The sequence below is a fragment of the Cyprinodon tularosa genome, unplaced genomic scaffold, assembly GCF_016077235.1.
Source record: "Cyprinodon tularosa strain WSP-4 unplaced genomic scaffold, ASM1607723v1 ctg46, whole genome shotgun sequence".
Lineage (NCBI taxonomy): Eukaryota > Metazoa > Chordata > Actinopteri > Cyprinodontiformes > Cyprinodontidae > Cyprinodon > Cyprinodon tularosa.
Genome location: NW_024039185.1, coordinates 22179 through 37503, shown reverse-complemented (window position 1 = coordinate 37503; position 15325 = coordinate 22179). Strand labels below are relative to the sequence as shown.

The 15325-nt window shown below is 39.7% G+C and overlaps 1 protein-coding gene across 2 annotated transcripts; it reads left to right on the top strand.

Moving 5' to 3' along the window:
- The first annotated feature begins 5029 nt into the window (after window positions 1-5029).
- tmem184ba (transmembrane protein 184ba) lies at window positions 5030-14997 on the top strand. Of its 2 annotated transcripts, XM_038301040.1 has the most exons (8): window positions 5030-5297; window positions 6217-6382; window positions 9940-10030; window positions 10146-10313; window positions 10416-10585; window positions 10717-10911; window positions 11147-11173; window positions 12595-14997. In XM_038301040.1, exons 1-8 carry the CDS (start codon window positions 5064-5066, stop codon window positions 12822-12824), a joined length of 1281 nt encoding a protein of 426 aa, XP_038156968.1. In that variant the 5' UTR covers window positions 5030-5063; the 3' UTR covers window positions 12825-14997. The 2 variants fall into 2 exon arrangements, with proteins under 2 accessions (XP_038156968.1, XP_038156969.1); XM_038301041.1 differs by lacking the exon at window positions 11147-11173.
- The last annotated feature ends 328 nt before the right edge of the window (window positions 14998-15325 follow it).

Below are 15325 nucleotides of genomic sequence, written 5' to 3'. Positions count from 1 at the left end.
CCTGCATCTCGCCCGTAGACAGCTGGAGATAGGCACCAGCAGCCCTCGCAACCCCGCTTGGGATAAGCATTATGGAAAATGGATGGATAGATGTTGCACCTTTAGCTTCAGTTTGGCTCATATTATATATATTCAATGATAACCTATAACCTTGTTGTTTTCTTCTTTTGCTCTGTGCCCTTATGAAAATAAATACACATTGGCCCCAATCTGGCCCCCCTGGTAAAATTTGCCTAGAACCAACCATGGTGCTTTTTCTTAAAAAAAAATCTATCATAAAAAATAACCATGTTACCCATTTGAATTTAACTAACACTCATATCAAGGATTGTATTTCAATAACTGGTTTCAGGAATTTATTTTACAAAATGCTAAAATAATGTAAAAAACTTACTACTGACTTCAAGACTAAAGTGGACACTGTAAAGTGAAATAACTGGTAAAACTGTGTGAAGAGTAAAAAAATAAATGCAAACGGTTGAATATTAGACGCTCTGTTCGAAAACCTAGGACGCATCCTTAGAAGACCGGATTCGAAGGCTGATTACGTCATAGCGCGGCGCCGAGGTCTGGTCGGATTCCAAGAGTCCTCGTTATGCGGCCTTAAAATGCGTCCTTCTTTTTGCCCGATTTGAAGGACGGGTCTGATGTATCCTCGGTATTCTTGGATATCCCAGGATTCATTGCGAGACCAAGCAAGCTGTGATCAGAGGAAAGGTTATTTGGCGCCGAACAGTGGTGAAAATTGGAAGTTCAGTTTAATATAATACAACTCTGTGAATAGTTCCGTCTGAGATGAATGAAAATAGTTGTTTTAATGGTTATTGAGTCAGATATGTGGCGGTAATGTTTGATTTATCTAAAGGTTTTAATCTGTTACTGTGTAAATGGGTTTGGCTGTAATTTAAGGACAGATTCTAATATATTTGCAGGGTGGGGACTATAAATCTGATAGGATTTTTATCTTTTTATTGCTGTTTTGCACAATATGCTTAACTTCGTATTTTTTGTTGTTGAATATTAGAGATTTTGCAGATATATTTTTTTTATAAATATATTGTTTAGATTTACTTATCTTTCTACCCCTTTTATAGAATAGAATAGAAAATCCCTTTATTTTCCCACAATGGGAAAATTTACAGCAGCAGAAAGATTATTGAAAATGGTCACACAGATGAGGACCTTAGAAAAATGTATAAGAATAACATAATAGGGAAGAGTTAAAATATAAACAATAAAATACTGTAAAGTGTTTTAACAATATAAAACGGGAATAAATAACCAATATGCAGCTATGGACATTTTTACAGTAATGGATATTTGAAAATAGCAGCAACATCAGAGATGTGCAGAATGACAGCAGCAGGTTATTTAACTGACTAAGGTTTCTATCATTACATTTGATTTGATTTGTTCCTCCTCCCGGTGGTTGGAACCTTTATTCCACTCTGGATTCTTGTGAGTGTAGTCTTTGTTCACTTCACAATAAAAAATAAATAAATAAACAGTTTTGAAAACTTCTGTATTCATTCTTTTCCTGCTTTGTGTGTCAACGTTCACGGTTGCTAAGCAACAGAGCATACGGTGGTAAAACCCGCCGAAGGGTAGACCTGGTCGAATTTACAGCCAAAACTCTTCCGGTCTCCTTATTTTCAAGGACTTCGAAGGATCCAGTCTAGGTAGACCGCGTCCTTGGAGGACCCGTCCTAGGTTTTCGAACAGAGCCAAAGTTTGGATGGAGAAAACAGACCGGAAAGAAAAAAAAGTGGGAACCATCAACATCTGCGATTCCCAGAATAAAACTGCGCAAACTCACTGCGCTCTGGACGTAAGCCCCGCCCTCACCCGCGGTGCCCCTCGTTTTATTGGCTGAGAGCCTCTGATCCTGCTCCAATGGGCGGAGCCTCTGTGATGTGGCGTTAATCCGGCAGAGATTGGTTTTATAGCGGAGCCGTTATTGAGAAAGAGGAGGGCGAACCGAACCAAAACTCTTCAAACACCGAGTGTAAGCTTCAGAAATGAACTAAATAGATCGATGAAAACAGAGTTAAAGAGCTGCGGAACATGCGAGCTGAACTTTTTAGAGGAGAAGTTAGTTTTGTTTGTTTAGCCGGAGGCGCTGAGAGTTGACGGGTCGGAGCCAACATGGATGTCCTGGGAGCAGCTGGGCTCCACTGAGGAAGACTTCAGGCTCTTTCTGAGCTCCTGGTGCCGAAGAGTGTTTCTGTTACTGCCGGGGAAGCTTCTGGATTAGGTTCACCAGGTTAGTCTGGACTCCATAAAACTATCACCTCCTCCCAAATGTAGCGTGGTACAGAATGAAGCTGTCTCCACTACACATTTAATTTGAAATTCCGCTTTATTTTTCTTCTGCAAAGAGCCAAAAATGTTGATATTAGAATCAGAGTTCGCCACACACGTATATCAGCTTCACAGTTTATACGTGTCCTCATTCTCTGAATGACCGAGAACACACAGTGTGGCGAACGCGCCCTCTGCTGGTCAGGGGTCGACAGTGACTTCTGTTCAATAACTAATTTCGAAATAACAAAATCACCTGTACTTATTAGAAAATAAATCAATCACAATTTGAACATAAACAGTGGTACATTTATATCAGATTTAACATGTTTTTGATTATGGGGTGGATATTTTAACCTACTGATGGCTCTGTATGCCACACAAACACAAAGTCTTTATTATTTGTGTCAGCATCATTTTTATAACATGGTTATTGAATTAGAAAAAATAGTATTATTACTTTAAGTTCATAAAAACAATTGAAGTCAACTTCTAATTTGATTGATTTGTTTTAGTCTTTCTGCAATCAAAGATTTAGAATAGAATAGAAAATCCCTTTATTGTCTCACCATGTGGAAATTCTGGTGTTTACAGCAGCAAAAAGATGATATTAAAAAAAAACAGCAGTTTCATTATCAATAGCAGAATTATCAATTTATTTGTCTGATATAAAATAGAACAAATAAGAGGCGTGAAAATGAATGATTTGTTTTATTACATGAGGATAATCCAGTCTTAGTGTTACCAATGTTATTACCCATTGTGTTGGGAATTACAAACACTTTGTCTGCTTTCCATCTGCTGCTTTATTTCTCTCTCCCTGCCTCTAATATATTATTCCACTGTGTAACTGTGTGTGTGTGTCTGTTTGCGACCATGCTCCAGTTGACCTTTCTCCCCTTCCCAAATGAACCCCCCCAGCTGTCCTTTCTCCTCACTGCAGCCCTATTGTGATCCTGGCTGCTTTTGATGCCTCCACATCTTCTGGTTACTAGAGAGGAGGCGATCAGTTACTAGATAACCAAATAGTCTGATTTTGTCTTAAAGTCATAAGGAAGTCATATTTAAATGTCAAATTATTCTGCCTTAAAGTGTATATAAATGTACTCTTTATCAGACCATATTGTCCCAAAAGTGTAAATTTTCTATATTTTAAAAAATCCTGCCTTAAAATCTGTTTGTTTTTGGAGTTTTTTCATTATCTTCTGCAGGCCAGTTAGTTATAAGTCAGCCTGAACACCTAAATTCGGCCAATCATATATCAATGGTCATCTGTCAATCACATTTTTTCAGTCATAGCATCATGATTAATATGTCCCAGCTAATATACGCAATGGTTGAAATAAGAAATAAGAATCATGTACTTTACCATTGAGTTCCGTCCCAGTGTTCACGGGGATGGACGTCTGTGTCTTCGGCAGGCATAGAGCTAACAGAACTGGCAGCGATGCGAGGCAAGGGCTCAAACATGTAGGGCTCTAAGCCTTCTACACCAAACCAAGCTTCTGCCGCCCTGGCGTCCTTTTCCACAACATCTTCGTCCCCGCTTTCCTTCTCTAAATAAAAAATGGATGATGGAGTAGACTCATCCACGACCTCCGACACAAAACTCTCCTCCTCTTGCATGTTTCCACTGTCCATAGCGTTCCTTGACAGTGTCGTTTCTAAGTCACCAATTTACTGCTACTTGGTCCCAAAGGAATTTCCCAATGGGTACCTACTAGCACTAACTTGCTAACTGGTTAGCAAGATGCTTCTGTGACACTGGCCACAACCAAACTTGCTTGCGAACCTTCCGCCACAACAATCCCGCCACCTAGATAAACGACCAATCACATTCATTTTATTCTCTCTGTAAAGTCGGGCATCACTCGGGGGAATTTGGAAAAGCAACGTTTGGAACAGCCGCTTCCCTACGACTCTAAATGGCTCAGAATGTGTAATAATCAGGTCAAACTGATGACTTTTTTAATTGCATCTGAAATAAAAAAAAAAGTTTTTTAGATTCTAAGTATTTTTATTTAACTTTTTTACAGTGTAGTGAAAACCAGAATGCAACAACATGTTCTTTGATTAGTAAACAGGGATAAAAACTTTTCTTTCAGAGAGTTTTTCAGTCCTTTTTTCTCTTACAAATAAACAAAGTGGAAAAATTTTTCCAAGAGCAATAATCACCAAGAAAAGACGTTTTTAAAAAGCAAACTAATTTCATTTTAAATTATATTCTGGTTTGGTGCAACATTTTTAAAACCAAACATTTTCTATTTAAGATTTACATTTGTCTCATTCCATCTGCATCTGCTCCATTGGCCAGATGGACAAACTTGTGCCGTTTTTTTTTTTGTGTGTGTGTCTTTTTTATAATCCACACACAATCGTTTCAAGGGTCCCAAATGGCCCACGGACCGCACTTTGGACATCATTGTGAGTCATGTTTTGCATGATCTTCTGTGACAGAGATCCAAAGGCATCCACTGCAGTGCAGAAACTAAAAAGAATCAATAAGTGATAACACTCTGTAACCAGGACTCACAACGGCGCATTGTTCAGGAGAAAAGGGAAATGTGGATTTGCACTGGGTTTATTTAACTTTGTTTAACTGGGTTTGTTCTGACCTCCTGTGTCCCATTACAAATCCCGCTGATAACAGAGGGTATGATCACACCAGCGGTTGATGACTAAATCCAGAAACGACCGTCTTTTATTGTCTTTATATTCTCTGCAGGGGTGTGAATACTTAACAGCAGCGCGGCCCGTTCCAGATGTTCAGGCTGTGGAGGCGAGACGTGCCGCAGCCAGAGAGGCCGGCTGGTGACTTGCCTCTGGTCGGTTTGCCCGAACCTCCGCTGACCGTTGTCCCGATGGGGCCAAATATCTCTTGGTTCCCCGAAGCCCCGCTGCTTGGGACGGACCAGCCCACCTTTCTGATGTCCCCGGCTACGCAGGCGGTGTCTGGCTTCTTCGTCTGGACGGCCCTCATCCTCACCTGTCACCAGGTAAAAGTGTCTCAGAGTATCAGAGATTCAGTGAGGTCTTTTGTTTTTGTTACGTTGTTTCAGATTTGTACCAATTCAGTCCTTCTGGATCTTTGATTAAAGTAATAAGTTTGAATCTAACCTGCCCTTAACCTTTATTAAACATCTTTTAAGCTCTAAAGACATATATCAAGGTTCATGCTTTGAATTAATGGGTTATTTATTAGTCAGAAATCCTCAGGTTTTTTATTTCGAATATCTTTGATAAACAGGAGAAAAAAATCTGAGTTAATTTGTAAGAACATGTTATTCTCCTTTGATATTAATAAAATACTTTGAATTGAATTAATCAGTGTTGGTTTTATAGCGAACCCAGATAAAGAGTGATTTTCCATCTCAAGCTTTTATTGAAACAGCTGCTTCCAGCCAACAGATGAGCTGCTTTTGCATTTAAACAACTTAGTTTGTTTTTATTGATCTTATCAAAATGTAACTTCAAAAAGTGTTAACAATATATATTCTAGGCACAGACAGCCTGAATGCGAGAACTTGGAAATCAACATAATATTTATTACATTCCTGGCACTTCTTTGATAAGGATTGATGTGTGATATATTGTGCAGCCTTTGTAAAAAAAAAACAACCCTTTTTTGCTAAAAATAAAAAAACGTCTAGATTTTCTTCCTCTGGTAAAATGATTGAGCTTATGTTATAGTTTTGATTCATAAAAATATAGAAAGTTAAGTCAACAAACATTTTTTTCTCCTGATTCTGGTTTAAATTTTCAAACTTTTTTTTACCATCAAACATCATTAAGTCTCACTACATCCAGCCTGGAGTATATGTTAATTTATTTAAAGATGGCTATCTTTTGGCCAAACTGTAACGATAATCATACATATTACCTGAAGACTAAAAAAATATATCTGCTGTCTCCCAGATCTACATGCACCTCCGTTTCTACAGCTCACCAAGAGAGCAGCGCCATATTGTGCGGATCCTCTTCATTGTTCCCATCTACGCCTTTGATTCCTGGCTCAGCCTGCTCTTCTTCACCAATGACCAGTACTATGTGTACTTTGATACAGTCAGGGACTGCTACGAAGGTAAGGACATCCTCCTATCAGTCTATTCTTTCTTCAGTTTTTGGTTGCTTCTCTTTTTCTTAAAGTCCGATTTTACAAATGTCCACCTTCTAAGTAAACGTTTGCCTTTATAATTTGAAGACAGACTAAAAACTCTGGAAATTATATTCTGGGAAAAGAGAAGAAGAACCTGCTGATAAAATAAGAGCTGTTTAGTTTGTGACGCAAATGCAGCAAATATTGTCTGATGGCTTTGTTGTCCTGAAGCCTGACTGCTGGAAGGTGGGTGAGAAGCAGCTGACTTTCTCTTCCCTCTCCTCTTCAGGACAGAAATAGTCCCATCCTGATTGGTTGAGCTCTTGATGTCACACGTGGAACCGGATGGGCTCTGTGTATGAGTCTGCTTGTGGGCGATAGAGCCGTCGTTGTTCTGCGTCACATTGCCGCCGCCCTCCGTCCGTTCACGATGCATCTGTCCTCTGCTCTTCCTCCGTGCGTTCGTCTTTCCGCCTCCTGCCTCCTCTTCTGCTTTTCGCACGGTCGAGCCAAGCCCCTTTTTAGATCTTTTTCTTACCAACCTGTTGCATAGCAACCATCCTCAGAAATCCTCTTCATCAACCAATCTCCCTGCATCTAATAATGAGTTCTTCTGTAAGTTCCCCGGCTCATTGTATGTAGGCCTACTGTATCGCTGTGGAAACTGGCGCTGCAGTCAGGCGTCCTTGGGGAAGAGTGAAAGAGCATAATAAGTAGCAGAGAGGCCTCCTTTGATGCACATCAACCCTCATCTGCTTACTGGCTTCTGGTATGAAGACAAGACCGCTTCTCCTACCTGGGTTTTATCTGACAGACAACCACACACAGTGACAGTGTGCTGAGGTAGTAAGACAGTGAGAAAAGGTTAAATAAAACCTTGTCAGCAGAGCAGCAACCCATTCCACATACCCGGCTTTTACAACACTCTTCTAGTTCTTCTCCTTCACTCTGTCAGACAGGTATGTCTGCTCTGCCGTACAAGCAGAGAGATGGAGAATTCCTCAGAGGTTAGCAGGATTAGCCTGGTTGTGTTTTTCTTCAGCCCCCCCCAGCGAAGCATCACGGTGGATACATAATCCACTGGTCACCAGAGACGGGAGTATTATTCAGTGGTTTGTCTTATTAGGGCTTGTCGTGAATTAACATCTAACCACATAAACTCGTTACATTTATTCCAAGGGGGCTAAAACTGAGGTCTGAACACGTGGAGACGGAGGAAAGAGTCTGATGTGTTCAGCAGAAGAAGAAACAACTGGGTTGTAGTATGTTTATTTTGTCTTTGTATGTTGTGTTCATTTTTATCCATCCATACCCGCTAATCCTGGTAGAGTCATGGGGGAGGGGGGTGCAGGTGTTGTTTTAACACAGGCATTCCCTCTTTCTATAGTCTAATTATTTGATCTAAAAGCAAGTCAGTAAATGCACTTTAAAGTTAAAATAAAGATCAGATTTAGCTGATTGAGGTCATTTCTTGACATGTTTATTGGAGCACTTCTCTTTACCCGCTGAAATAATCCATATTTTCCTGTGTGAATGGCTAATCGGAGCACTTGTTAGTGCTCTGTTCTCACTATCTTGTTAAACCAGAGTCTTATATCTAGATCTGCAGCATTTGTCATTGCCATTCATAAATCAGTATCACTTAGCCAGATCTAGATCTGCACCACTTTGCCAATTTAGCATTGAAATAAAACCTCTAGTTCCACTCACCAAGCATTGGAACCACTCTTGGTTGTGTTCCGCCCCCTGCTTTATTCTAGTCATTCACAGACCACATATTTACTTTGCTTAGAAGTTTTCTTAATTGCCTTTGCTTTTAACAACTTCTTATACAGTATGTATGTGCCTAACTGGGTGTGAGTATCCAGCTCCAAGTAGCAAACAGGAGGGCCCTGCAAAAAGTAGAGAGGGGAACCAAGGAGCTTCCCCTTTCTTTAGGATCTGATTTAATGCATTGGAGGAAAAGTACTTCTAATATTGCCCTAAACTATAGATAGACCAACTGTATTTTTGGTCGATATTATCATTTATTTTTTTGTTTATTTTGTTTGTTTTTTTTGTTTTGGTATCGGCTGATGCCGGTGTAGGTACCAGATTGACTCGGGCTGCCAGATTGACTCGGGGGCCTGCGCCTTTTGATGACGTCACAATAAATAATTGTTTTAACGTTTGCACAATTGCGCAAAACATTTTGATTGGTCTGGACAGCTTACTAAAGTAATTATAGCGGGGTGTAGGTTTTATTCGAAAGCGGGATTGCGGTTTGTAAATGGACATTTTTACGAAGAAATTCTCCATGGTCCCTGCGCCTTCCGATGACGTCACCGAATTCGCCATGGGCCTTGCGCCTCCCGATGACGTCACATTATGGCAACGCCACTCAAACAAACTACATTGAGCCTGCGGTCTGCATTTGTAACGAGAATAAATTCAGGAGAATGAAGCTAAAGGGATACAAAAAATAAACTTGTAATATTACAAAAACAAAAATACTACGAATACAAAGTATATTCAGAGATTAAAGTCCCTCTGAATAAAAATATATACCCATTTCCTGTAATCTGTAAACAAAATTAATGAAAAATTAATCTTTTAATGTATTATAGGTATTTGGTCAATTAACGGACAGTGCCAAACGATTACCGTTTATTGGCTAAATAAAATAGATTTGTGACAAATAGAGACCGCGGGCGCAATGTAGTTTGTTTGAGTGGAGTTGCCATATCGTTACGAGTGGCGTTGCCATATAGTGACGGGCGGAGTTGCCATATTATGACATCATCAAAAGGCGCAGGCCCCCGAGTCAATCTGGCAGCCCGAGTCAATCTGGTACCTACACCGGCTGATGTGGGTCGATTCATGAAATCATATGAAGTGCAAGTGTTGCCACTCCCCTCCATTTCCTATATATTGTTAATGTTCTTGTTTAAAATGAGACCTGTGTAACATTTGTTACCGTTGTCATTTTTATCATATAAATGGAGGAAGATAAAGCTATATCAGCTACAAGAATTGCCGAATATATGTTAGCAGCACATAGTGTGAATTGCATTGACTGATGTCAAAACAATCTGCCGTTAAAAATTTGCATCGGTCAAACTTCTCCTGCCTCTACAGGAGCTTTCTGAAGCTTTGCTATATGAGAAACGTCACCAGGACAATCAATACCAGAACCACCAGACTGCAACACAGATTTATGCCTCAAGCTGTTGTAAAGCTGAATTGCTTTAGCTTTATCGATATCGTGTTTGTTTTTTTTTAGATATTCTTATTTTGGTATTCTCTTTGTGTTATGGATAAAACCTGAAAAGACCTCTGAAATCTTTAATATCTGCCTTATTTTTTTTTTTATTTCTATTAGAAGTTTCTATATAAACAACTTACCATGAATCTCTACCTTTATAATTTGAACCAATACCCAATTTATTTTAATAATTTTCTTTGTTTCTCTTGACTTGCATATCAATAATGACCAAAATGTTCCAAAATGTCAGACATGTTTATGATTGTGATAAGTTTCTTCTTCTGTCATTTTTTTGTAGCGTTTGTAATTTACAACTTCCTGAGCCTGTGCTATGAGTACCTGGGAGGAGAGAGCGCCATCATGGCGGAGATCCGAGGGAAACCTATAGAGTAGGTTCCTAGAATACATCCTTATTTTGCTGTTTTTCATTTAAAGCTGATGTTGTGCGTGTAAAGCTTTCTGTCCTGAAATTCCTCCTTATAATCTGGGATTTGTCTCCTTCAGGTCCAGCTGTATGTACGGTACCTGCTGTCTCAGAGGAAAGGCTTACTCCATAGGATTCCTCAGGTTCTGTAAGCAGGCCACGCTGCAGTTCTGTGTGGTCAAGCCTCTCATGGCCATCATCACTGTGGTCCTGCAGGCCTACGGCAAATATAAAGATGGAGACTTTAAGTGAGTGTTCCACCTGACGCTGTTTGAGGCGCTGATTTTATCAGAACAACCAATCAGAAAAGGACATAAAGTCATTAACTCTCTCCTGACTTCCCATGATAGTGTTGCCAGCGGATACCTGTATGTGACCATCATCTACAACATCTCAGTCAGCCTGTCTCTCTACGCCCTGTTCCTCTTCTACTTTTCCACCAGGGAGCTTCTCAGCCCCTACAGCCCGATGCTCAAGTTCTTCATGGTCAAATCTGTCATCTTCCTCTCCTTCTGGCAGGGTATGAGCACGTCTTTCAAGATTTACTTAAGATCTACTTTAACAAATAAAGCCCTACTGGACTAAAATCTTTACTTGTTACTTGTGAAGGATGTTCTTTCGTTTGTTGATCTTAACCTATTTTGTGATCAGGCATGTTGCTGGCCATCTTGGAGAAATGTGGAGCGATCCCGCAGATAAACTTGCCGGAGGTTTCTGTGGGCGAGGGTACGGTCGCCGCCGGTTACCAGAACTTCATCATCTGCATCGAGATGTTTTTTGCAGCGCTGGCCCTACGACACGCCTTCACATACAAAGTCTACATGGATAAAAGCCTCAATTCAAGAGGTCAGAAAGCTAAATGATGGTTATTACACAGGTGCATGATTCTCATCAATATTTGCTAAATGTGTACTGAAGTAAACGTGTTATCCTGGACTCTAGAAATACAGATATTCTTCTTTATCTTCCACCACATTCACCTCTTTTCTTACCTGCTTATCGAATATAAACTAAATTAAGACACTCTTTGTTTGAATCTGTCATCACTTCTGTCTTTTCTTCTGTGCGCTGCACCAAAAAGGACTTCTTCCTACATATGGAGAGTTTGGTAGGTTTAACTCCAGATGAATCTTAACAGTCTCCCCGTGTGTGGCACATATGTTTGGCTTCTATTCGTGGTTCGATGTTTGTTTTTCTTTAGTAGGGGTGTAACAGTGCATTTTTTAGCTTAACTTTCATCATGTTGCGGCTTCAAAGGGAAATAAGTGCAAAAACCAAATTTATTTTCCCTTCTTTTTCATCATGAAATCATCTCAAAGCAGAGCAGACACGGCTAAACCATCTGTGCTATTAGCAGTAGATATAAGAACCTAGTAGGAATTTGTAGGTGAAAATGTTTGTATTTAATACTGGTGTCTCATCATAGGGTGATATAAAGTATTAGTTTATGACGATGGGGCTTTCCATTTATCTTTGCACCCTCTGCTGTTCGTGCCCGTTAAAAACCAAGCAAGTCATTTCCAGCTGTTCTTCCATTAGTTTGGTGTGGACTGCTGTGTGTAGCAGTCAGAGATGGGAAGTAACGAAGTACAAATACTTCATTACTGTACTCAAGTAGATTTTTCTGATATTTTTACTTTACTTTATTACTTATTTTTAAGGCGACTTTTTACTTCTACTCCTTACATTTTTACACAAATATCTGTACTTTCTACTTCTTACATTTAAAAAAATTGGCTCGTTATTTTAGTTTTGAATCATTTCAATGGAGTTACCGTTATTTTTCACGTCATCAATACCAATTTCAATCTAATTGGATGGGAATCTACGTTGCATTTGACGCACCACTACAAGATGAATCGACAGATTTGGCGGTATTCATTCGCAGGAAATCATTGCAGCTTGGTGGCGGTGGCGTTAGCATAGTAGTATGGACGACGAGATGATTGAAAATAAACACAACGGAGATGTAGTCCTATTAGCAGACATCCATTTAAAATGTAGGCAACGGCATGAAAAAAGTGGTTTCTACTTTTACTTTTATACTTTAAGTAAATTTACAAGCCTGTACTTTGTTACTTTTACTTGAGTAAAGAAGTTTAATCAGTACTTCCACTTTTACCAGAGTATTTTTTAACACAAGTATCTGTACTTTTACTCAAGTACGGAAAGTGAGTACTTTTGCCATCTCTGGTAGCAGTGTTATCTGCATATTTATTGTTATTAGAAAAAAATTAAATGATGGATTTTATTTATTTATTTATTTTTTTAATTATGGTAGTTTTTACTGTTACACCCCTGCTGTGAGGCTTTAAAGGTTTTGGTTGTAATCTTAATTTCTTTCCTACCCAAGGTCCCATTTTTTTTATTGTTTCTTATTTTGTATCGACTCCTTTAATCTATGTGACTCCTTTAGTTTTTTGCTTTTTATAGCTTATTCTTAATGTCGCATTTTTAGTTTTAAGGCCTTTTTTTACTTATCTAATCCTCTTCTTACCTAATCGCTGGCGTCTCCTTCTTCCTCCTCAGGCCGCTGTGCCCCCATGAAGAGCATCTCCAGCAGCCTAAAGGAGACGATGAACCCAGGAGACATGGTCCAAGACGCCATCCACAACTTCTCTCCAGCCTACCAGCAGTATACGCAGCAATCCACTCTGGAGCAGGGGGCGCCGCCGCCGGTTCTGCGCGCACACAATCTGCTCGGGCCCCGCAGCGACACGGAGAAAACCCTCCTGCTCAGCTCAGACGATGAATTCTAGTGCAGATCGTTTCCAGGACTTGTTTTAATTTCTTCTCACTGCAGCTGAATCTTAATTGGGCTGAAACATAGAGAGCGGATGGTACACCACCCAGCCTGCTGAACTCTAATCTATGATGGCTGTGTGCTTGTCGTCTGTGGGACCTTCATGCTGAAACATTTCTGCAACACCCAATGTCTTATTTTGTGGTAACACACAATGCTGATTTAGTGCTTGGACAGTTGAAATCCTCAGATAGAACCTTACTTTTATATTTTTGCGGATTGTTGCAAATATTATTTTTTCTCATCCGATTGTTTGCCCTAGAAATGTTATGGCAGATAGAGGATATTTGTAGATATTATCTATATTTCTCTAGTAATTCTACCTAATGCAAAAGCAGGGCTGCTCAGAGGTGCAGTCAGTTGCACTGCAGCCTTGCAGAAAGAAGGTTCCGAGTTTAATTCCCAGCCCAGGATCTTTCGGCATGGAGTTTGCATGTTCTCCATGAGCATGCGTGGGTTCTCTCCGGCTACTCCCACAGTCCAAAAACATGACCGTTAGATTAATGGGCTTCTCCAAATTCTCCTTGGGTGTGCATGGTTGCTTGTCCTGTTTGTCTCTGCGTTGCCCTGTCCAGGGTGTACGCCTCTCACCCAATGACAGTTGAAGATAAGCACCAGCACCCCTCGTGACCCCGCTTGGGATAAGCGTGACTGAAAATGGATGGATGGATAATGCAAAAGCAACCACACCTCTCACATTGCTTCTCTGCTTGAGTCAACCCGTCCCCATTCCTGTGCTGCATTACCATCACTGTTAGGTGTCCTGACAAATGCCACATTGGCTCCATATTTATTAAATATATTAAGATTTTATAGATATTATAGTTTTTATTTCATCTTTAAGTTATTTTAATTATTTTACATGCAAAAAAAAAAAATAATCTACAGAATGCTTTGGCTTATCTTAAATCTAGATTGATGAGCCTAGAGCTGTTTCCAGCATCATGGGTCAAAGAATATGGATTGATAATCAGTAAAGATCTCAGCTAATTGGTGGGCTGGCTGCCAGGTCCAATGCTAAGGTCATCAGCAACGATCCATGTCGTTATTGATATTAACACAAGGGAGGGCGGCAAAGATTGCTGGAGCTGGTCCGCTGCGGGTTGGCTAAAGAGATTTAGGTCAGAGCAGACTGCTGATGTCAGCTCGTGTTTTTGGCGCTTTTATTAAATTTTAAAACAATAAACTATTTTTTTTTTTACCACATTTATTTTGGAAATAACTTAAAATCTGCCCTTTTGCACTAAAATTATACAGTCTCTGTAAAACAATGATTTTGTTTTTCAACTTTAAATCTGAGCAGTTTAACCACATGGTCCTGATTGGCTCTGATTAACATGTTTCCAACTGAGTCTGCACTCGCCCACGGTAACCACTGCCGGTCGGCTTTACTAAATCTTTCTGTTTCTCTGAGAACCAAGGGTGTAACTTTATTTATTTCTTATCCTAACATCTGGATAACAATGCCTTGTAGTTACTGTAGAAATGTCAGAAATGTTAGATTCAGTTGGAAAGTGAATATTTTGGTGAGGGGGGGGGCTGTGTTTAAAACCACCCCAGTTCTCCCACTGATTCTTTTCATGTGGTTGTTTAGATCCCAGCATAAACAGCTGCCTTTCTTTTTTCTACTCATTATGGGATTTCTTGAGTCATCTGAATGAGTCACGCTGAAAATGCCAACTTGTTTACTTGTTAGTACTTTCACTTCTCTGCTGTAGCTCAGTGTGACCACCAGAGGGCGCTCTGGAGGGGACCAACCTAAAGTGATCCCAGACCTCAGTTTTGGTAAAAGGAGAACAGCAAAAGGTCTGGATATTTTATAACTGTGTTTATTGGAGAAAAGAGGAAATCCCTGCTCTTTTATTTAGTTGGAGCCTGATGTTATGTTAGCTATAAACAGGAAAGAGGCACATTGGAGCTGAAGCCCATTTTAGATCTATATAAACCAGATCATTTTAATGCTTATTTTTGGATTTCTATGTTTTCATGTTTAAAAATAAAATAAAAATGTCTGTTTTAATCCCAGAATTCCCTCCTGATTGTTTCCCTTCACTTGTTTCTCTGCAGCGTTCTTCTGTAATGTTTGTTTAGTTCTGAGGAAGCTGCTGTTTCCCATCAACTTTAAGTGCTTCTATGTAAAAATAAGCGTTTTTCTATTTTTATGTCGGTAATTTTGTTATTAGTTGTTTGTATTTGATGCTTAAAGCACTACTTCTGGAGGAGGGGAAAAGAATAAAAGCTTATTGGGTCCATATTTCTCTTTATTTATTTATTTTATATGCTTTGATAGATCCATGTTTCTCTGGACCAAGTGTTCCAGCTTCAATGAGCTCATTGGATCATCACCTGGTCCACATGTTTTATCATTCGGGGTTGATATGTTTCAGAGCTGAGCTGTGAAACGATGATTCAGCAACTTCTTACCTCCCAGTGAAACCTGAAGGTGGCCCAGTTTGG